Below are 23,199 nucleotides of genomic sequence, written 5' to 3'. Positions count from 1 at the left end.
GTGAACATTTAGAAAAGAACACACTTTATTTTCATGCAGAAGGAACTCTTAATTATAGAAGGTGGGGTGAAGAGGACAAAATGGCTCAGCCATGAGTTTCAAGAGAACTGTTACAGCAAGGCGACTTGGGCCAAGGAGACAAATTGTGGAGGGCTTCTGATGAGCTAGCCTGCCTCCATCTTAGGTTTGAAAGGCATCTTGTAGTGAATGTAACCTGGGTTCTTTCCTGCTTACGATTAAGTTTCTGCTTCGCAAAGGATTGAACTATGCTCTACCTGTAACCTGAAATACAAGTGGCTCTGTAATGTCTGTTCAGGAAGCTGCAACCATGCCTTTGTTTCGAAAGGTTATATGATCACCTGTGGTTTCAAAGAGTTGTAATGACCACTGTTTCAAACAGGCATGACGACCTTGTTCCGACTGTCTTATTATGACCACTTGGTTATATTTTGCTTCTATCGCTCTGTCTATTTTGCCCACCAAACCCCCTGTTTGGAAACCCCCTACCCTAAGCTATGAAATTCTTGTCTTCCTTATGTCCAATAGTGACCTTTCAAACCCCATCCTAGAGGGAAGTAGCCCCTGCACACGAATAAAAAAGCTTGCTTTAATTAACTTGGCCATGATGATTTGGGTTGGTGATCTTTCTTTTTGCATCTTTGGGATTAACATTTCTCATTGCACATGGAGTATTTATCACTTTGAGAGTTTGGGACAAGGTAAAAGCTGAGAGGCATGGAAAACAATTTTGAAGCTGCTAGTCATAATTGTTCAGGGTCCAGGTGAGGGTGTAAACTGTATCTTGCCCAGGGGAGCAAATAGAGGATTGGAATAGGATTTAGTTAGCAGGGTACATACACATCAACTGAGTCCACAGGACCACTTGAATATCCTGATATTTTCTATGAAATACAGCTAAAACTCTATCACCAGTTTTGGGAGTAATCTGTGAAATATCCCCTGGGTAATCATTACTCAGAAATAAAGGTGTGTGGGGGCAGTTGGGGGATGCTTGGTGTGGGCTCTCCTTATGGAGTTAACCTCAGGTCTCCTCCTCAGTCCAGCTCACTTTATCTATTCAGGCAGGGTTTGACAGCCTCAAGCCTGTATCTACTGACCCATCATCCCAGCCCCCATGAGAAGCTGCTTTCCAAGGGTCAGCTTCCTCTGCCTGTACAACATACTGTACACCTCGGTTCCTGGCCTTCGTGCCATTATTATTTTTACCTGTGGCTTCTACATGGGCTGTGCACCTCAGCCTTCCTTCTGGAAGATGGCCCGACCTATTTGGGGTATCTGGTGTGAGCCTTTGCACATATTATGTCCTCAACCTCAGTTGAAGCACAATAGGATGTTGGTGATGAGGTAGGTGGGAAACACATCCTGCAGTGTGTGCCAGCGGTTTAGGAAGACCAGCACCACAGAGGAGAGGAGTCAGGCAAGGTCCCTCCTGTGGGCTCACTGCTGACTCAGAAACAAAACTCCCTTCCTCCAAGCCGCCAAGGCTCCATCTGGGGGAAATCCTAATCCTTTCCCTCTTCCTTGGCAGGATTCCTGTCACTGGAGCCGGAGGCGGTGCGAGGCGGTGCGCTTGGGTCAGGGGGTGGCGTGGGGGAGGGGACTCCACTAACTTTTTAGATCAGCTTCTGGGACAGCGGTCACATACTGCTCTGCGCTGCGGGCAGGCCAGAGCCTTGAGTGGAGAAGAGAAGGCACCGTGCAGAAGCCACCGCCTCCTGCAGAGCCGCCAGTCAGCGTGTTGGGATGGAAGGAGCCAAGACACCAGGCGCCAGCTGGACCTGGACGGGGCTACTTCCCCTCCCGGGCCTGCTCTTCACCGCCACCCTACTAATCCTGGTCCTGCAACTGCTCACCCTGCGCACCAGGTAAGTGCCAAGGGTGCTCGGGCACGCATGCGCGGAATCGCGGCCGCATGACCTCTTCCCTTCGGCATGGCTCCTGGCCCTTGCCAGAGCCGCTGGGTATCATAACAAAGGCTCCTCAGGCACTCACTGGGTTACAGCCTTTCTGACCAGCTTGGACTTGCTGCGTCCTGCATGCTGTGGCTTTCCAGGTTTGGTTAAGCATTCTGCCATGGCCTTTGCCAGTGCCTGCGCATGTTTGGTGGCCCAGAATTCTCCGCATTTCAAGGAGAGAATTGTCTTGTATTTCATCTAGTTCAGAGAGAAATGATTTAAGAAAATGCTGGTGCGCGATGTGGGTACTGCTCCGTGCCTCAGTTTACCCGATTATACCTCACCTGGAAAAATAGAAACAACAGAACTTACTTATGATGGGATTTGGGGGAGTAGCAAATGTGTTAATAGTATTCATGTCTTCACTCTATTATTTTTCTCAGGACAACAAATAGTAACAGCTGTGAAACTCAGAAGTGCCTAACTATCTGGCTTGATGCATGGAAGTACAGAAATATGAATAAAATTATTCGCTATCAACTTATTTTATTTTGCCACTAGTGCCTTATCTTTGTCAAGGTTTGTGAAAACCAAGCAGATCAATTTGGGGAAATAGTACTCCTATTTAAATATCTATCCGTGGTTTGGGGAACAATGACAAAATCATACCTCACTTTTCCAAAATGTCAGTTGAAAAATATTCAAGATAATGTTATTTTCCTTTTCTCACGTGTGAGTTTTCAGAGGACTTTCCCTTCCCTCTTCTGTAGTCTCCTATACTTGTGCTGCTTCAGAGTGCACGGTGACTGGGTTTTTAACTTCAGGTTCATGTGAGTCAACCTAGGCTCCAACTTCTCACTGTTGCCGAGGCTGTTCTAGTCTCCATGCAGGGCAGGAAGAGACGAAACTAATCAGTTCATTCTAGACCACTGATGGTAACTGAGAAAGAATGTGGTATTCGAGGACCACGGGGAGATAAAAAGGCAAGGCAGACTTTCCACAGGGACTTCTGGGAATGGTCAGGTTTTTCTCTGTTCACTAAATATTACTTGTTGAAGTGTGCATGCCTTTAATCACCAGTTCCTTTACACCAGGAAGACTCTAAGGCAGCTATGTAAGGCGTTCTAGAGTATGGAAAGATGTGAGTATGTACCAGTTCAGTAAGACTCATGTCTGATGGCTTCTGTTTACTGTGTCTGGACAATTTTGTTCTATCATCATGGAAAAGTCCTGTCTGATGTCATTCATAAAAGAGAAACAATGGCTAGAACAAGATATTCTCAACAATTTGTGTATAATCACATGCATGAATACCTATTAGTATAAATGTATAAATAGAAGGAAAACACTATTACAACTTGCCTTTCCCAACTCTATAGTAGGTTTAGTTGCCATTGATGGAGAACATAGAGGGTAACACACACACACACACACACACACACACACACACACCTTTGGGCCGTTGTGGATAGTGGAGTTGTAATAGTTGTGAAACCTCCTTAAGTCAGTATGTCACTACTAAGATATCTTTTATGTCCCTGTCATATGACAAGTCATTTTGACTGTGATACTCTGATGTCTGATAAAGAAAATAAAGCTGGCTGGGCACTGGTGGTGCAGGCCTTTAATCCCAGCACTCAAAAGGCAGAAGCAGGCAGATATCTGTGAGTTCAAGGCCAACCTCGTCTACAGAGTGAGCGCCAGGAGAGACTCCAAAACTACACAGAGAAACAAAATTTCTTATTTCTTTCAAATAAGAAAGAAACAAAGAGAGAGAGAGAGAGAGAGAAAGAAAATGAACCTTTGCCTCTCTCTGTGTGTGTGTGTGTGTGTGTGTATGTGTGTGTGCGTGCACACATGTGAACATGCACATAGGAACTGCTGAAGGTCAAACCTGAGTTACTTCTACAAATGCTTCACTTAAAAAGTAGTAGATCAGTGTTTATCATGGTTTATGAATGATCTTTGGGAGCCCATTCCAAATAGAGGGATGCTGTCTCAGCCTGGACACAAGGGGAAGGGCCTAGGTCCTGCCCTGGATGAAATGACAGACTTTGGAGATCCTCCCAAGGAGGGTCTCACCCTTCCTGGGGAATGATGTGGGAACTGGGTTGGGGGCTGGGGTGGCTGATGGAGGGACAAGGGAAGAGGGGTGGGAGAGGGAGCTGGGGTTGACATGTGAAACATTCACGTTTCTAATTTAAATAAAAAATTTAATAAAGGAAACACACAAAAAATTTAAAAGTCCGATTTTCTTTTGATGCAGTTATCCCTGAAAGTTTCTTTAATAACTTATTTTCTTTTTAATTATTTATCATTTTTTCCAGAGTTGGATTTTATCCAGGGACTTGTGTAAGCTAAGCACTTTACCACTGAGTCAACACCTCAGCACTTTCTTTTAAGGTTTATAGAACTTCTCACCTTTCCATCTCTGCTGCAGTTACCTTATAGTTACTTTATATGTAAGAGTTTCTGCATATACCTCCTAACTTAGAGAAAGGACTTTAAAACCCTGACATGATAAAGATGTCCACCAGTGTTGTCCCTCTTCACCAACTAATGTTTAAGGAGATGGTATGCACACAGTGGCTATATTCAGTTCCTATCCTTTGTCTATAATGCTTGCAATACTGGGTTTTATAGGAATGCTGCATGTTTTACCCGGAAAATTGCTAAGACTAGGGGAGAACAGGACAACAGGGCAACTCAGAGGCCATTTATTGCTCTTGCCTATTTTTCCTCATCTGCTGCCCCAGCCCTATACCTTACCTCCTATGTTCCCTTTTGAGACTGGATCTCAGGTTAGTCTGAACTGTTGGGATCAAATGATCCTTCTACCACTTTAGTGGTAGACTAGGGGGCATGCCACTGCTTTCAGGCAGCTTGGATTTTTTTTTTTGGTGGAATTCTTTTCCTTTCCAGGAAGATGATTAGTGAGAACGTCAACCACAGATACCACATAGCACTCCGTGGGGGAAGAGGGTAGCACTGGCTTAACTTAGGGTTTTCACTCTAGGAAGGGTGGGAAATATTTAGAATCACCATGTATTTTGGACAATAGAGTTAACAAGAACTCCTAACTGCATACGAGAGAGAAAGACATCAACAGTTAAGTTTATATTTTCTCCATAGTTCTCAGGGTGTAAAGGAATTGGAAAATTGCTGCTTGTCCAAAGCAAATCACAGCATTTTTTAACTCTTCCAGAAGTAAAATATTATATTCTACTCACTCAATAGCATCACTAAAATATAATGAAACCTTCTAGGTAAGCCATAGCAAGAAAATGGCTGACTACTGACCAGAAATCAATCCCTCACTAGATACTAAATCTGCTAGTCCTTTGCCCCTGAACTTCCCAACCTCAGGAACAGTGAGAGATAAATTTCTCTTTCTTATAAGCCACTAGGTTTGTGGTATAGTGTTACAGAAACTCCTATGCACTAAAGATGAGTCAACCCTAAATGCCCTCTAAAAGTAGGCAGAAACTGAACTCTACTCAGACTACAGTTCCAGCACTTTTTCCTTCACAGTAAATAAAGAAAATATAACTTTAAAATTTTTTTAAAACTTCTCTGTCTGATATTACTTTTCTGTACAAGGAAGTTGTTTCTCTTTTTAATGACAGTTGTACTTTGGTTATCAAAAGGACATTTATCACAGTGACTTCTTTGAATACCAAAAGTGATGAATTATCCATATATATTTCTTCCTTATCTAGTAATTCACAGTAAATTTTGAGTGTTTGTTATATATCTAGCATCTTAATGCATCTTCCAAGTGTTTGAAAATGGGACATAGGCTATATGCATTAGGCCTCAGATGTGATGCTGGAAGCTTCTTCTCACAACCAAGAAGGCTACCTTAAGAGAGAAAGAGAGAGAGAGAGAGAGAGAGAGAGAGAGAGAGAGAGAGAGAGAGAGAGAGAGAGAGAGAGAGAGAGAGAGAGGAACGAGAGACAGAGAGACAGAGACAGAGGAGAGACAGAGAGAGAGACAAAGAGACAGAGAGAGAGGAAAGAGAGACACACAGAGAGAGACGGAGACAGAAGACAGAGAGAGAGGCAGAGAGAGCTGGAATGACTGAATATTAAAGGAACCCAAGGGACTACATGCACTTTCTTTCCAAAAATAAGTGTGGAGCAGGCTGCAGGCTGTGGAGAAAGAATCGACAGCTTCTAGCAGGAGAGTGGCTCCATACTTCATCCAAAGTGAAATCCCATTGAAACTACTCCAGGTTACTGTTCTGTGAAAGTCAAAGGACAAAACTGAGCAAAGCTACCTTGCTGAATAAGAGAAAGAACATCAATTACATCCTGCATTTTATAGCTCAAGTCCTCACATTATGGCTTGGATTTTTTTTAAACACAGAAGTATGTGGAGTGGATATTTTTGTCTATAGAAAAGTAAAAAAGGATTAATTAATTCTGTAATTGCTGAATATAAAAATTAATAGAATTTCTAACAAAAGACAAAAGTATAACTATAATATAATTTAAATCCATTGTCATTTCTTCTTATAACTTCATCCTAAATAGTTAATGAAGAAAAAATTTACAAGTTATACTAAATTAGGCACCTAGTTGAACATGGGGCACTGAGTACAAATGAAGAATGAGTGAATAAATGATCTCCTGTCAACTATTTTTCTTTCAGTATGAATATTTTAGGATGTCTCAATGTCACAATATACAAAATCACTGATACTTAAACTCATGCATATCATTTCTTATTTACAATGTAAAGGTGTCTTAAGCAAGTTCTTATCAATTGAGAATGTTTATAAAAGAAAATATAATGGTTTAATGATTATTCTTCATCATAAACCTATTTAAAAACACAGTAGCTGGAGTGCAGCCAACACTCAAAATTCCTGCTCCTGAGAATTTACAGTTTTAAAAAATGTCTAGTTAATTTTCAGTTTTAGGTGCATGATTTTTATTTCATATTCACCTCCCTTATATAAATGGTAGATGATTTACTTAACAAAATAGAATTTCTCTGTGAAAAGGTTAGGCCTGTGTTTAGTAACCATACCCGATCACTCATAAATGTTTGGCTCTCAGTACATTTGTAAACGTGGCAGGATGAATGCCATAAAAAGTTAAGGATATCAGGTTTTATAATTGAAAATCAAAGTTGTCTTGGTGAAAGCCATGCTTGCAATGACTGTAACTTAGGACTTAAACAGTTTTTAGCCCTAAAACTAGTGGATTATTGTTTGATTACATTCATCAAGGGCAAAGTGTTGTTGAATTGTATTTTGGCAATGCTGTTCTTTGAGGATAGGATGTGAAGGAATAAACTACTTTGTATGCTAGATATCACTTTTAGAATTGGTATATTGTATAACTGTTTCTGAAATAGAGTGATGGCAGCAAAACCATTTTTGTCTAACAGACTTAAGGCAAATTCTTTGTATTCCTTATTCTATTTCATTTTAGTAAATCCTCTCTTTCAAGAACACTCTTGTCTTATATAGGTATAAAATACATCTTGTTTAAACAATGCTTCCAGAATAGAGCTTCACATGTTAATAGCTACAATGTTAATGCAGTGGGTTCTAAAACACAGTGTGTGAGCAGCTGGGGAGGTACCTCAGGTGGTAAAGCACCTAACATGTTAGGTTCAGGGACCCAGCACCTACATATGTCAGGCAGAGCAGCATGAGCCTGGAACTCCAGCACTGTTGCGATGGGAGGAATGGGTGGAGACAGGAGATCTATGAGGTTCATTTGCCAGCCACCCAAGCCAAATCTATGGATCTGAAGTTGAGTGACAGTCTTGTCTCAAAAAACAAAGCAATGATTCTGATGAACTCTCAACTCCACACACATGTATAAGTGCACTAACAAATATACACCACATATGTGACACATAACAGCACACACACAAACACACATTCACACAAATTATTAATAAATTAAAATATAAAAGACACTGTTGGCATTAAGCCCATCCCTTAATGCCATTATCTCCTCCTTTTTACTACTATTGTGTCTATGACATAGACACTTCCCCTTTATTAAAATAAACAAATCAAGACCTGATGCAACTGGAAAGCATTTATAATAGAAACATAACTACCATATGCATATAAGGATTTAAAATTTTCAAACAAACAGAATATTGTTAGAGAAAGCAGGCACAGGTAGCCTGCCATTTCTTGTTTGCCCTAGACTATGTGACTGAGATATGGGAGGGATAAGTTGGGAGAAGTCGGTTGTAGCATGAGTTCTAATTGTTCTTACTAATAAAACCCAGAGACAGATATTGGGACTAAAGCTGAAGATCTGAGATACAAAGCAGCCAGCCACTGGAGAGTTCTTACCTCTACCAATGCTCAGATCAAAGGGGCAATCCTGTCCTCAGACTGCATCTCCGGACTGCATCTGTCTCCACCAGACCTCAGACTACCTGAGCTCCTGTCTCCTCTGGCCTGATATTCTCTGTAGTGTTGGGATTACAGACATGTCATTCCAAGTACTTGGATCATCTTTGTGTGAGCTTGGTTTCTCTTTTTGACAGATTTAATCTCCTGTAGCCCAAGATAGCCTTAAACTCATAGAGATCCATCTGTTTATGTCTCCTGAGCGCTGGGATTAAAGGTGTGTGCACTACCACTGCCTGGCCTTTATGGCTAACTCGTGTGGCTGCTGGGACTAAAGGTGTGTGTCACCACTGCCTGGGCTCTGTGGCTAGCTGTTGTGGCTAGCTTTGAACTCTGATCTTCAGGCAAGCTTTATTTGTTAGACTATAAACAAAATATCATCACAGTGGGTCTCTCTTTTCTTGTCACATCTGCTATGTGGCTCAGCAGAGCATTTGGGTTCTCTATGTGTCCAGGCTGCTCCATAATCAAATGAAACTGGGAACAGGGCCTATAATGCTGGAATCTGTAACATAGGTGTGTCCAGGATGAGAATCACAGTTTTGCCTTTTGAAAACTTGCAGAAATTTGCTTCCCAACCACTGGTTTCCAATGAAATTGTGCATTGAAGGAACATAGAGCCGAAGGACAAGGGCATTTTTATCCTCTGACAATTCATTAAAAATAGTTAGTCTCTCCTCTTCTACACATCCTCTGTAAGTGGGCTGTTCATGTGGTTGAACATGATATCGATCTAGTTACTATTTCACTTGAAAGGTAGCATTAAACACCAAATGAGAAAGTGATAGACAGTTCATATATTTCTTGATGTAGCAGAGCATAATAGTTAATGTGATGTCTACTGAATGCCCTGAGGTGATTGGTAGACTTTTAATCTTGTTTCATATTTTTAATGATATTTTATACACGGGCAAAGATTCACAGGACCAGATTGTATAGAGAATGCATAGGTTTATTTATATATCTTTGTACTCATACATGCTACATCTTCCACCATATATGCAGTTATATCCATATGTATGCATATGCGAGCACGCACACAGACATATATATATGCATGTATAATTACATGTATGTGTATATATCTCAGACTACTTCTACCCTTTTTGTTTGTCAGTGTGTTGTGCCATATGGTGCAGAGCATTGTGCCAAAAGATAAAAATATTTCCAGAACATACAAAATCGTCAGTCACCCGAACAAGGCTAATGACTTTTGACCAAGGTATTTGTAGCTCTGATATCCACATTGGCAACAATACATGCCTTTAACACCCACAATTCTAAGCAGAACAGATTTTCAAATTTAAAGTGGCTATTGCTTTGTAAGAGAGAGAATCAAATGTGAAATCCTTATATTTTTCTAGAGACATGGACTAAGGTTAGTATTTCTGAACCAGCATCTTCTGTAGACAAAGGTGGAACTCGCCTCTTTTCTTTGGTCTTCAGAGTGACACACATTTCTTTCTGGTCACAGAAGGAGAGGCCTTAAAGATGAAATTCACTGCAGGTGGCTGGACTCAGAGTGGTTAATGACATGGGTACTGCAGGGGCAGGGTGTGTCAGCTAATAAAAAGAGTCCAGAAACTCAGTGTACAATATGAAAGTTCTTGTCCTTGTGTAATATGATCCCATGTGCAATGACTGTACATGATGAAATTTCAATGAAAAGGAGAGAAAGGTACAGAACGTTTGATTTCAGATCATTGTTTGCATCTGTCTTTTCCCATTTGAAAGGAATGAGAGGTCCGAGATCATCTGTGCTTTTTCTTTCATTGCTTCTCATAACTTCTCCATTTTAAATCTCAAACAGACACATCTGTGTTTAATTGTGCTATACTGAATGTTCTGTTCAACTACTGGATTAAACAAAACATTGAAGATTTGGTATGGTATCTCCTGAGCCTTCATTGTATTGATTGAATTATGGTGTGTTCAAATTCTATGGTTGTAATTAATATTTAAGCAGTGGCTGCTTCTAAAGACTGACTTAGCTACGGGGTCACTCCAGAAGCAACTTTCTTTTGATCATCAGAAATGTAGCACATAGCATATTAATTGTCACCAACTGTAACTAATAAAATAAACGGATAGGTAAAAAAAAACCGCTTTAATTATATTGTATTAAAAAAGACATGTATGAGCTGTGTTCTGTCTATATGCAGTGCATATAAATGGACTATATATATATATATATAGCATATAAATGTGCTCTCTATATATTACATAATATTTATAAGTATGTTCAGATGGTTAGTGTATCTCTTAGATGCTGCAGTGACCTATCTGGTCATTGTCATCAGTCTGCCTCAGTGGGAGTAATCAAGTCAATTGTTTCGAAACCCTGGATTTGGTCTCTGTTCTTTCTTAAAGAGAAAAACCCAACAGACACGTGAAGTCAAATAGATCCTGAAGCCAAAGTCTGTTTGGAGGTCATCAAAACTGTTATTTTCTTACCAAAAGCATGGGGTGAAATAGTTTATAAAACCATGTTAAAATTTATAGGGTGTTCTAAGTCATGTAGTAAATTTATAGTGTTGCTTATGTTATCTGATCCTGAAAAATTAGTTGTTCTTTATTTGTCAGACGCACCAAAGTTTTCTTCTTCTTTTAAAAAAGCAAGGAAATGTGCAAACACCTTGTTTTGTTACAGGGTCACTCTTAACAGGAATGAATTTGACTATTTGACTAGTCAAATGGCCAGAGCATATTTATTTCAAGGCCTCTGACACCTTCATAGCATTAAGTGAAGCAGGACGAAAGATGGGAAGTGCATTTGTTCTGCTATGTGTGTTTGCTAACCTTCATGGAGATCTTATCAGAACAGCCAGGTCAGGAATACTTATCCCTACTGAACAAGAAAAACAGGAATCATGCTATTCATGAAATAGCAGTAGTAAAACTTCCACAGGAGAGGAAAAGGCATGATGGCACTTGTCACTCTCTTTGACATTCAATTTACTCCTCTAAAAACTAAGAAGTCGGGCTGATGCATCACTTTGATGACAAGTACACTGTTATTTTAAGCTGACCGCCCCCAATATGTATTTTAGTAATGTGGATTCTACCAGACAGCAAACTCAACATACCTCTTTCTGACTTTTGCAACCCCTTCCTTTCTGTTCTTCTAGAGGAAATACCCATGGCCCAGATCTGTGGGATTTTCCCAGGTCTCTTAGAGAAATCTGTCTTCTCCCCAGAATCTCAAAATTTACATCACAAAGTATCATGATTTAATGCCCATCTCCACCCAACTGCTGTGGCTGCAATTTGATATGAATCAAAATCTGTTTTTCATCCATTGGTATGCCTGCAGCATTTAAAGAAATGCACGAGACTTTGTAACTCATTGACAAACAATACATCCTTAGAAAAGCCTAGTTCCCAAGTAAAATATGATATCTAAGCCTTTGGACAATTTGCACAGTCATCGTTGGTTTAAAAGATGCTGAGAAATCTGGCAAACATAGTTCACTACCAGGAATATGACTCATGATCCCACATGTTAGTGAGAAATTGGTTGGTGGAGATTTCTTTAGACTATTTGTAACAATAGTTTCAGGATGCTGGGTATCAGGAAGACATGGCTCCAGGTACTGAGGCAATGGGGGAGCATGAAAAATGTCTAGTTCCTGAAGATGAGAACAGAACTGTTTCTGAGAAGCAGAGTGAGTATTTTTATTGCTGCTCTTTGACGGAATTGGCTAAGGGTATCTGAAACTCAAAATCAGGAACAAGAACTTAGATTTATTAAATTCACTTCGGAATCAAGGTAGCCCATAATTCAGATTACTGAAGAGAAGACCCTTCCTAAAATTAAATTACAGGTATGGGGGCTCACTTCCTTAATTTCAGGACATATGAAACTGAGGTATGTGGGGATACAATAGATCCTCTGATCTTCAGCTGGAAGCTTGAACCCCAATATCTATTTCTGGGCATTTATTTTTCATGTTACAGAGGCAGGAAGATCTGACTTTCAGGTTAGTCTTGTCTACGTTACAAGATTGTTGTCTGGAAACAGCAACATTGTTTTCCAGGCTTGTGGACATTGCATTAAAGTAAGACCTTCCCACAGGTTTGTGCATTTTTCTCCATCCGTTATCCATTGTCAGGCTATATGTGAGCTTCTAGGCAGAGCAGGACACTGGTGGAGTTACAGTTTTGTCTATGAATCAATGTACAGTAGAGGAACGTGATAGTTGAGGTGAAGGCGAGAAATGAGCAGAGGAGGGCAAGTCAGAAAATCTAAGTTCCTGGGGCTATGCACTGAAGTTCTGTTCACACCTGAGGTTGGTTTGCTCTTCACCGAAGATGCTAAGTGCATTGCCTTCATGCGTATGCTGTTTCCAGTGGGATTTCTGATGCGTAGGACTGATGAATTATGCTGGTTCAGGTAAATGGTAAAAAGAAAACCAAGATGCGGTGAGCTAATGGGAAGCCTTCCAATCTCTAACAGAGAGACTCATAGATCTCACAATTTGTCCCGGTTACTATTAAAGCCTATCTGATTTCTAAATACTGGCTATGTCCCAGTCCGGAGATTGTGATTCAGTTTGTAGGGAACATGGTTTTATTTTCAAAACTTAAACTGAGTTGAGAAGATCAAAGTAAAACCCCCAACTAAAAGTATTAACTCCTCTAAAATAATTTAGAAGCTCTGAACAAAATGACCAGTGAATATTTAGGTTATCACTGCATGCTGCTGGGAAGGGGGTGGAGGGAAGGAAGAGATGTTCACTTTTCCCCAGGGCAACTTTCCTAGCTCCAGTGCCTATCCTGCTGCAGAGTATAAAGAGGGAAGCATACAAACTGTGGGTTCATCCACCCTGTCAGGTGTTGATGCTGGTACACAAGCCATCATGAACATGCTGAAGCATGGCTGCCACCTTGGAGGGCAGTGGGACTTTAATTTGTATTGTTGTTTGTTTAATGTTTATTATGGTGGGTATACTGATTTTCAGTTATGGCTCAATAGTTTTATTCTTTATGGTAGATGAACATTTTATTGCAAACTAAGGCTCCTGAAACAATAAGTGTATAAAGTATGATGCTCTTAATAAGCATTTAAAGCCTAGCAGTAGACTGCACTGAATAGATCTTTGCTCCATGTGTTCAAGTCACTCTGTCCTTTTTCCAGCTTCCTAGCTCTGGTATTCTAGTCAGTTCCTCACCCTCTTTAAGCCTTGGATCTGCAGTGAAAAGACTGGCGGACTTCATATTGAAGTTCTAAGATCCACAACAATTCCTGAACTCCTTAACTTCAACGACAGTTCTTTTTTTTCCCCAAACATTTATTTTTCAGATGGATAAGGGTTTTTCAAAATTGTATTAAGAATTTTTATTAATTGTATTAAGAGAAATCCTATGAAGAATTATTTAACTGTGACAACTGCTGAACAAAAAAAGACGATGAAGCAAAATGGTGAGACCACGGGCTTGTCAACTGTTCTGCTGGCTGAATTTTCTGGGAAAGCTTGAGTGGGGCACTGATGCCTGACCCAGGACTTTCAGGGTGAGCATTCTGGGAACAAAGTGTTTTCCAACAAATGCATGCTTGGCTGGAGGTAGGGAATGAAGGTAGAAGCAGGCAGAGGTGTGGGAATAGGAAACTGAAGATTATGCTTGAGGGAGAAAAATGTGAAAAAGCAATTTTCGTAAACTTAATACTAGAAAAACATCAGAAAAGCAAATAGCAAAGGAATCGCCTTCTGAAAACTAATAATACCGTATTATATGATTCGCTTGTTTAACTATTGGACCTATCTTTCTAACACTAGAGAAATGTGTAAAGAACAAATATTATTCATCAATAATTAGAGCAAAGAATAATGAAGCAGAAAAATAATGTGTTTGGGGAGCAAAAATACTACAGGTTTTTTGAGTTAATTTCATTCCTAAGGCTGATGCATAAACCATTGTCTAAAGGTGACTGGATGAAGCTGAGTATTTATATATAGTACCAAGAGAAATAGTTTCTTCTAAAAAAAATAACACATACTAATATCATGTCTGCTTCTAATCTGAAGCATCGAGCTTTAGAACACACAGTGTCACTGCATGAGTTAACTAGTAAAGTACATGGAAACTTGCTGACGGAACTTACTCGTGTGTGCCTTATTGTCTTAAACTAATTTGATGTAAGTAGCAATGATTCCCTGTTTCATTTTCTCTGAATGTAAGTTATTATCAGTGTTACAGAAATTGTAGAATTTGGGGAAGGGGTGGCAATTGTTTGGTCAGCATGAATAAAATTCTTCACTAAACCTATGACTGTAGAAAAGTTAAGTCAGAAAAATATAGTATGGAGTCTCGTCAGGTAGGCTTATTTTTATGTCACATAAAAGTAAGTTATATATGGCATAGCTCCTATTTATACTTAGGAGCTTGGCAAATGATTATATTAGATAAGAAAAGATTGCAATTATGATATTGTTATTAGTACATGAAAACAACAACCACCAAGCAAACCACAACAGTGGGTTTCAGAGCCCCACCCAATTAAGGTAGCTGCCATTCTAGATGAATTGCATAAGCTGAATGTGTATGTTCTATGTTATCATTTATAACACTTTTAGCAAGCCAAAGACATTTTTCACATTTGGAGTTTTGGAAAGCAGCTCAGAATCTCAACTTTGGATTGGGCCTGCCTTTCTTATTTCCTGCTTCCTCGTATACTTTGCATTCTCCAGCACTGTGGGTTATCACCACGAGCAGTCTGAAGACAGCAGTGGATACAGTTCACACAAGGTCTCGGGAAGAAGATAGGACTCATATCTTCAAGCATATGGAGTGCTGAAATTTGGGGGAACAAACCAAAATGTTAATCTGAAGTCTTATTTAGGAAACAAAACTTGTGTGACTAGAAATAGACCATGTCCAAAATATATTCTGGTGTGTGTGCATTCTGGTGCATAACAAATGTCACTGAGTAAGGCTTTACGGGTCAGCCCAGCATGACATGTTTTTCCAGAGAATGTGTCCACCATTCCTGGAAGTTATTAAACTTCTCATAGTTTGAAAGCTTCAAATCTTTTTCTACTGGAGTCACAAAATCTGTATTTTCAGTTCTTTGAAGAAATGTGTTTTCATTTTAAGGTAACCCTCCACATTTGTTTATGATTGGTACATAAAATCATGTTTGTGGGAGCTGGAGAGATGGCTTGACAGTTCAGATTGATGATTGCTTTACAGAGGGCCCAGGTTTGGTTCTAAACATCCACATGGTGGCTCTTTTTTTTTTTTTAATCCCGTATTCCTGACTATGGTTGCTTTTATATTTTAAATTCTTTTCTTATAAATTTGTTCAGGACTGAAACGATAGGTCAGTGATTAACAGTACTTTATGCTCTTGCAGAGTACCTGAGTTCTGTTCCTAGTACCCTTACAGCAGCTCACAGCCATCTGTAACTGCAGTTCTATGTAACCGTTTGCTCTCTCGTGGCATGTGGGCAGAGGATATGCATGGGTGCACATGCATACATACAGACAGGCACTCATATATGTAAAATAAAATGAATAATTTTAAAACACTGTATATTTGATGCTAAACAATGATGCTACATCTGTGTAATTTTTTTTCAACAACCATGCTAATTAACATGCCTACTGCCTTTATGATGATGCTCTGGGTTTTAATTTAATAATATTTAAGGATGTCCATAATATATTTCAAGCATATATAATTCACTATTATTAAATATTGCTAATAAGCTATGTATTACACTAGTAGAAATTACTCATTTTATAACTCTTTGACCACCATCTCTCATTCCCCCACATTCCAGCCCCTAATAATCTGCATCCCATTGTCTCTTTACATACAGCTATTTAAAATGTTATACACCTTTGCTGTTATGCAATGTTTGTCTTTCAGTATACTTCTTTTTGCACTTAGTCTGATGTTCAGGTTCATTTATTTAATATACACAAGAGTTCCTTCTTTATAAAAGGTCAATATTTTTCTGTTTGCATAAACTGTGTGTTGTGGTGAATGGAGATACATGTTTATGTTTTTGTTGTACTTTTTGGCTTAAATTTTTTATACAGTATATTTTAGCCACATTTCCCCCCTCCTCAACTCCTCCCAGATTTCTTCGCCTCTCTGCCTTCCCAACTTCATGTTCTCTCTCTCTGTCTCTAAAGAAAAAGAAAAAAGAAAATAGTAAATATCAAACCCATTATATTTTTATGAGATTACATTGTATATAAACATAGGGCAGGCACACAGGCATATTGGAGCCAGAGGTGGACTTCAGACCTTATTTTTTGTTTGTTTGTTTGTTTGTTTGTTTGTTTGTTTGGACTTCAGATCTTCTTGAGGTGCACTCCACCTTATTTTTTTGAAACAGCATTTCTCACTGAACCTGGAGCTCACCAGTTGCTAGAGTAGCTGACCAGCAAGGATGTTGCCATCTCTTCCTCCCAGTGTTGGGGTTATAGGGTGGTGCTGCCACCCAAGGCTCCTTCACATGGCTGGGGAGCTCCAAACTTAGGTCCTCAAGCTTGTGCAAGTACTTTACTGACTGAAGAATCTCCTCATGCCCATCCCCACCACATTTTCATTAAAAGGTTGGGCTTGTAAATTATAAATCTGTGGGAGCATAAACACGATGAACATTAATAGTCCTGTTCTATTGATTATCGACTATGTGTTAGTTAGCCTGTGTACCAGGTTCCACTCTTAACTGAACACACTGTGAGAAGCCTGTTTCATTTTTTTGGCCCTTACAGAGGGAGCTTGTCTAGAGAGCCTGTCTGTGGTGCTCAAGGCCACTCCCACTGAGCAGCTGAGCTGGTATTCAAAGTCTCCAACATACTTGCAAACCCGTATTCCTTTACTTCTCAGCCTGTCTGACTGGTAAAGACATAATGGCTTGGCTCTTGTTGGGCCAATGTTTCAGCGCTCATCCTGGAACTCTGTAAAATGTGCTCACTCCTGGGACTCGGGCTTGTCAACATCCTGCAAGCGAGTGAGCTGGAGCCCTGGCCAATCTCCCACAGAAAGTGCTGGAAATCCCCATGGCACTTCTGACTCATAGCTGCATTTCTGAACACATGAATTTTTAAACACAACGTCAGCAAAGCTGACTCTTAAAGTTTCTAGAAACTGTGCTGCCCTCCATCCCAGCAAGTACTGGGAATACTCGCTTTGTCCAGAAGCAGGAAGCGAAATAGCGATTCCAAAGAAAGGTACAAAGAAAAGGAGCGTCGAGGTCTCCGTGGTTTCACTTACAAAATATGGATGTGAATTTGCTGTCGCGTAGGTCCTTTCCCAGCTGTATTTTATTATGTAGAGATCACAATAAAGCAGATCGTTAGATGCTGGTGGTAGGGTGTGCTTTCCACGTTTACTTCTTCAGCACTCAGCAGGCTCGTGTTTACCACGTGATGGTGGGATACAGGAACCAAGGCATCCATCCTTCATTGTATCTTCCCCTCCTTCATAGATTTCCAACCTGTCCTAACACCTAGACATTCTGCTTCTAAAATAAATCCTCATCTTAAACAATGAATGTTTAAGTTTCAGATGAAGTACCTTAAATCAATATTGTTTTATATTAGCTGTATTTATATGTTGGTTTTTTCCTCAATGTGAAATTTGAAAATTTTCCCCACTAATGACACTTTAACAAGTATTTTTCTTATGGTTCTTCACTCTCTTTGAACACTGTATTTATTGTACTGATATTATAATAGTCTATATATAATCAGGAGAAAGTAGTCCCAAATTTCTAAGGAAAAGAGGTCAGATACAAAGTTTTAGTAGATATACCTCTAAAAGTCTGTTATACAATGTTGGGATTATAACATACACAGTTTTGATTATATTTCATGCATAAGCTCCACAAAAATATCATACATCTATTCTACAAGGAGACCTATATGAAAATGAAGAGTCTTTTTGCTTCATTTTATTTTTTGAATAAAAGAGCGTTTGACAATTTAGTCTTGTTACACTCTGTCCCCTCCTTCTCTTCTCTCTTCCACCTCTATCAACTTTCCCTTCCCTATTCCTCACTTTTCAAAGTTCATAACTTTTGGGTTTGTTTTACGACCCATTAAATTTAATCAGGGTCATCTCTATGATCATTGGATTGGGATTATCAGTTAGAGCCTAGTGAAGGTTACCAATACCTACATAATTAAAAATGACCACAATTAAAATTTAAGAATCCCTGGGCCCTTCTTCCATCTGGGTCTGGCTGCTGTTGGGTCTATTCTTGTGCAGAGCCAGCGCAGTTACAGTTGCTGAGAATTCTGCCTTGTTTTTAAAGAACAGCGCATCTCACACTCCAAATCCATTCTCTTGGACCTAAAACTGAATTTACCTAAACTAAGAAAGAGAGCTTTCCATTTAGGTTAAAAAATGAAATTTTCAAATTTGAACCATTATGGAAATAGAGTTCACTGGTGAGATACCGTGGAAGTCAGTTTTTCCTAGTTACCTGCTTTAAAGCTACTAGACATCAAGTATGTAGGGGAAGAATGGTGCAGTGTGTAGGGCCAGAGTCAGTGGGGGGCAGAGGGTCATAGGAGCGAGGTTATGTTTGGATAACATGACACTGATACAGACGTCCAAGAGGAGTCAGCTAAGACGTGGTTGACGCCAGACATCTAGGAGACCATGAATCAACTAATGATGATTGGCACCAAATGTACAGGAAAACTAAACAGTCTTATTATCCATTACATAAATACTTCTGGCTAATTACTATGCGTGCGTTTTGTATGGCCTTATGTAACAAACCTTTTACTTTGTCTTTGCCTTTGTCAGTTTGCCTGTAGGCCAATGTGCCAGTTTGTGTGTGTGTGTGTGTGTGTGTGTGTGTGTGTGTGTGTGTGCACGGGTGCTTGTATCCTAGTATGTGTGGGCTGCTTGTACCAATATGTTCCTGAGTGCCTGCAAGGAAACTGCCCACCTTTACCCCTGTTGATTAAAGTATGTCTTATCTGCCTGTGACTTCTCACAACCTCGCAGCACCCCTGACTCTCTTCTGTCCACAGTGTCACGGTTTGAACCTCATACCCTGCAAATAATAACCTATGGGTCAGCACAACTCATCTTCTGTATATCATTTTTTTCAGTGTGCAGTCTAGGAAAGGTAAATATTTGCAACTAATTTGATGTCCAACGGCAGTGAACTACAAGTGAAGTAATCCGCTGAAGGAATTTCATTCTCCCTATCTCATTAATTTCAGGTGTATTAATTAAGCCTACACCATAGAATAAAGAATTGTACTCAATTATTATACTTTAAGTATCATCAGTGACAGATATTTAACAGTACAATTCTTTCCTTTATATACAAATATCAACATACTATGACCACTTTTGTTTCATACATTGCAAACCCAGAAATACACAATACCCTAATGTTTGCCAGCCACAGTCTAAGAGGAAAAGCTATCAGACAATAGTAGGGCTTATAGGGAAATGGGAGAGAGTAAATAGGATGCAAAGGGAAAATGTGCTTTTATTAGTGAGTGGGAAGAAGCAGAATGTTCTTTCACTAGGTTGTGAATGGAACCCTTCAGAACTGGCCCATTTTCCTACATTCCAGCAAAAAGTTGTCATTTTCTGTTCAAATCGAGCAAAAAGTCATCACATACATTAAAACACGGTAAAAATGTGCCTAGACAGACATGTACACAGCACAAGCATACACCTGGCAGATGGCCTGTTCTGAGGGAAACATGTCTTAATCTAAATCCTAGATGACTGTGAGCCAACTGTATGAATCCTGGAGGTCTTCCTTGTGGTTCTGTTCACAAAGGTACTGGGGAAAGTATTCATAAAGAAATCCCCTTTCCTCCTTCCTCTAGAAACCACACTGTTCTCTTTGTCCTTCCTAACTCTTTTCGTTGTTCCAGAATCCTCTACAGAAAAACAGGCCTCGCCAAAGACTATTCCTGGGCGCTCTCTGCTTATAACTCTCTCTAGGGAATTTGACCTCTGGAATCTGATCACATCACTTGGCTCTTCCACTTAAAACCCTGCGGGATGTCGTGCCACAGTGACAAACGACAGGTAACTGTAGATTTACTGGGACTGAGATGCCGAAACTCCATCACCAGCGACCCTCATTTGTTTCTCTGATCTTGCCACTTTCTGTCTGTGGTACAGCTGGACTCACATCCTCCAGTCCTTCCGCGCTGATCAACTCCTACCTGTTAGACAGTTTACTTAAGCATTTAAACATGCTCAAAAACTTAATGGCTTCTCATTTTCAGCGGTTTGCATAACTGTCAGGCAAACAATTCTAGTATTGAAACATTCCCAAACTATGAGACCATCTGAGGATCTTAAACACCCTATTTATGGATGTAGTTCATACAATGCTAAAAACCTATTCATTATACCCACATTTTAAACCAGCTATTTTTAATTTATTCATTGTACCACTTCAATTGCAGACACTTGTGGCTTCCTGTTGCTCTTAGAAGAGAGTGCTAACCCTAGACTGGGATACAGGTGCTTTCAGAAGCATCAATTCTTCCCTTGCCTCTCTTTTCATAGGGCTCTGGCTATAATGGCCTCTTTGTTCCTTGGTTGCACTCAACTGACCTCAGCCTCCACTTGTGACTGGCAGTTGGTTGCCACTTTTTCAGAACTAGTTCCCACTTGGAATCCGGAGAGACATTTAACTGCCCCAATTATTCATTATAATTCATTACCCTTTCTCAAAGTGTCTCCTCTGTTTGTCTGCAAAATGAACCCACCTCATTTTTCTTCAGATTTTAGCTTTCTGGTTTGTGTTTTTGTACTGGTTCTTGCCGGTTTATAGTGACTGTAAAGTAATATTAAGAAGACAAGAGTCTTAAATTTTAATGTTGCCATCTTCTAAACTGTCCAGACCCCATTCATTTTGAATAAATGGGCACTGTTACAATGAAGGGACTTTTTATGCAGGGGAAGGTCACTTATGTGCACTGGGGTTTCCAAGAAACCTGGTTGATATATAGGGGAAGCCATTTTTATTTGGGAAACAACAGGAGCTGATATGAGAGTAAATACTATTAGCTGTTTCAGACTGATGAAGCAGAACAAACAAATAATCTGCGTGTCATAAATAAATTAGAAATTTAACAAATCCCCTCACATAATAATGCTCCAAAAAAGCATTGTTATTATTTTTAGGGCAAGCCTCTGTCAGGCTTTCAAAATTTCGACTATTGTCTTCATTTATTAAAGGGTGTTAAACACTTACAACTACCCTGATTAATTTTCAATAAAATTAATCTCTTCAAAATTTGAGTAAAATTTAACATTTCTAATGCTGAAAGACCTTAATATTTGGATATCATATTTTGTACTCACTTTTAAATTATAGACTATTAATTGTACGTGTACTTTCTTATTTATTTATTTATTGGTTGATTGATTGATTCATTAATTCATTCATTTATTTGTTAGTTTTCCTGACAGGTTCACTAGCCTAGGCTAGCCACAGGCTCCCTATGTAATCAAGGATGGTCTTGAACATCTGATCTTACTGTCTTTGATTCCTGACTGGGACTACAGGTGTCTGTTACCAATCCAAGTTTGTAGAATGCTAGGAATTAAACTCAGGACTTTCTGCATGCTACCTAAGTGCTTTACTAACTGAGGTATATCTTTAGTCATTCTTCTCACTCATCCCTTTGTTTCTGAGTTTTTATCTATATGTGTGGAGGCAAGAAATCTATGTCATGTATCTTTCTCAATTTTTCTCCACATTATATTTTTGACACAGCATCTTCTCTCACTCTACCTAAAGACAAAGGATCTGACTGGCCAATATACATATATATGCATATTTTCCCATAGGGTCAATGTTTTAGATATATACATATATTTACATATATAGAAAAAAGGACATAAGGCTTCAAAATTTCAAATACTGTAGCATGTAAATTCACAAAGAGTACACTAGAAAAATATCTCTTCCTTGAATCTCATTCAGTATCTCTTACCACCTATACCATATCCCATATGTCTTCCCTCATTACAAAAATATCTTAAAGTCATTAGAACTCAGTGGGTGGCAGAGATACACTGGAGAGCAGCTCGTAATTAATATAAACCTCTTGGGGAAACTTTAGGATTCTACTTGATTTACACACACACACACACACACACACACACACACACACTTTATTTTAACAGAAATTGGACAAGGCATTTAATTATGAAGACACAGTCCAAAGCTTGCAGCCATAGTGATTTCATGTGTCTTCTGTTAATGACCCAACTAGAACACTGATTTTTCTTAAAGCATCTTGAAATTTGTACGTAAGCTCCCTTTTCTCCTGTCTAGTGTATATCATGGATCATGGATCAGGTAGTGGCATCTGCTGGCAATGGATGATATTGCCTTCTAATTCTATAGGTAGCCTGACAATTCATCACAATTCATCCCGGGTAGCAGAATGTTGTTTCCAAAACACATGTATACACGAAACAATGAGTAACAATATGGGGTGGCAATGATGCTGTATGGTATGCCACGGGAGGAAAGGAGAGAAAGAACTTGATATAATTAAGTTACTATGCTCTTTCATATACAAACAGCAGTGAAGGATCAGAGAGTTTCACGTACAGGACAAGGTGCCCAAACTGGTATAGGTGAGGCTCAAAATAAATCCCAATCCTAGAAACTACTTGGGATGACTTCATGCTTGACTCAGATAAACTATTTAGAAGACAATAAACACTTTAGATAGCAATTTAGAAACTATTTAGATAGCAACACACACTTTATGTTTTGCCACTTGTATATGGCTTCAGTTCTTCTAAAGAACAATTCTCCTACATACATCAAAAGTCTTAAAAGAGTTAAATGTGGGTAATAAAAACCAATAATCCTAGAACTCATATGATTAAGGCTGGAGGATTATGAATTCAAGGCCAGTCTG

The 23,199-nt window shown here is 39.4% G+C and overlaps 1 protein-coding gene across 1 annotated transcript in view; it reads left to right on the top strand.

The window, feature by feature from the left end:
* The first annotated feature begins 1,635 nt into the window (after positions 1 to 1,635).
* Positions 1,636 to 23,199, top strand: part of LOC101834951 (cytochrome P450 7B1) — a 165,596-nt gene continuing 144,032 nt past the window's right edge. The window contains exon 1 of the mRNA XM_013110381.3: positions 1,636 to 1,886. Coding sequence (XP_012965835.1) covers positions 1,765 to 1,886 — 122 coding nt within the window. The 5' untranslated portion in view covers positions 1,636 to 1,764. The remainder of the gene's footprint in view (positions 1,887 to 23,199) is intronic.

The sequence above is a fragment of the Mesocricetus auratus genome, unplaced genomic scaffold (genome assembly GCF_017639785.1).
Source record: "Mesocricetus auratus isolate SY011 unplaced genomic scaffold, BCM_Maur_2.0 Super-Scaffold_6730, whole genome shotgun sequence".
Classification (NCBI taxonomy): Eukaryota; Metazoa; Chordata; class Mammalia; order Rodentia; family Cricetidae; genus Mesocricetus; species Mesocricetus auratus.
The sequence above is the reverse complement of the archived record's forward strand: the minus strand, read 5'-3'. Positions and strand labels throughout refer to the sequence as shown.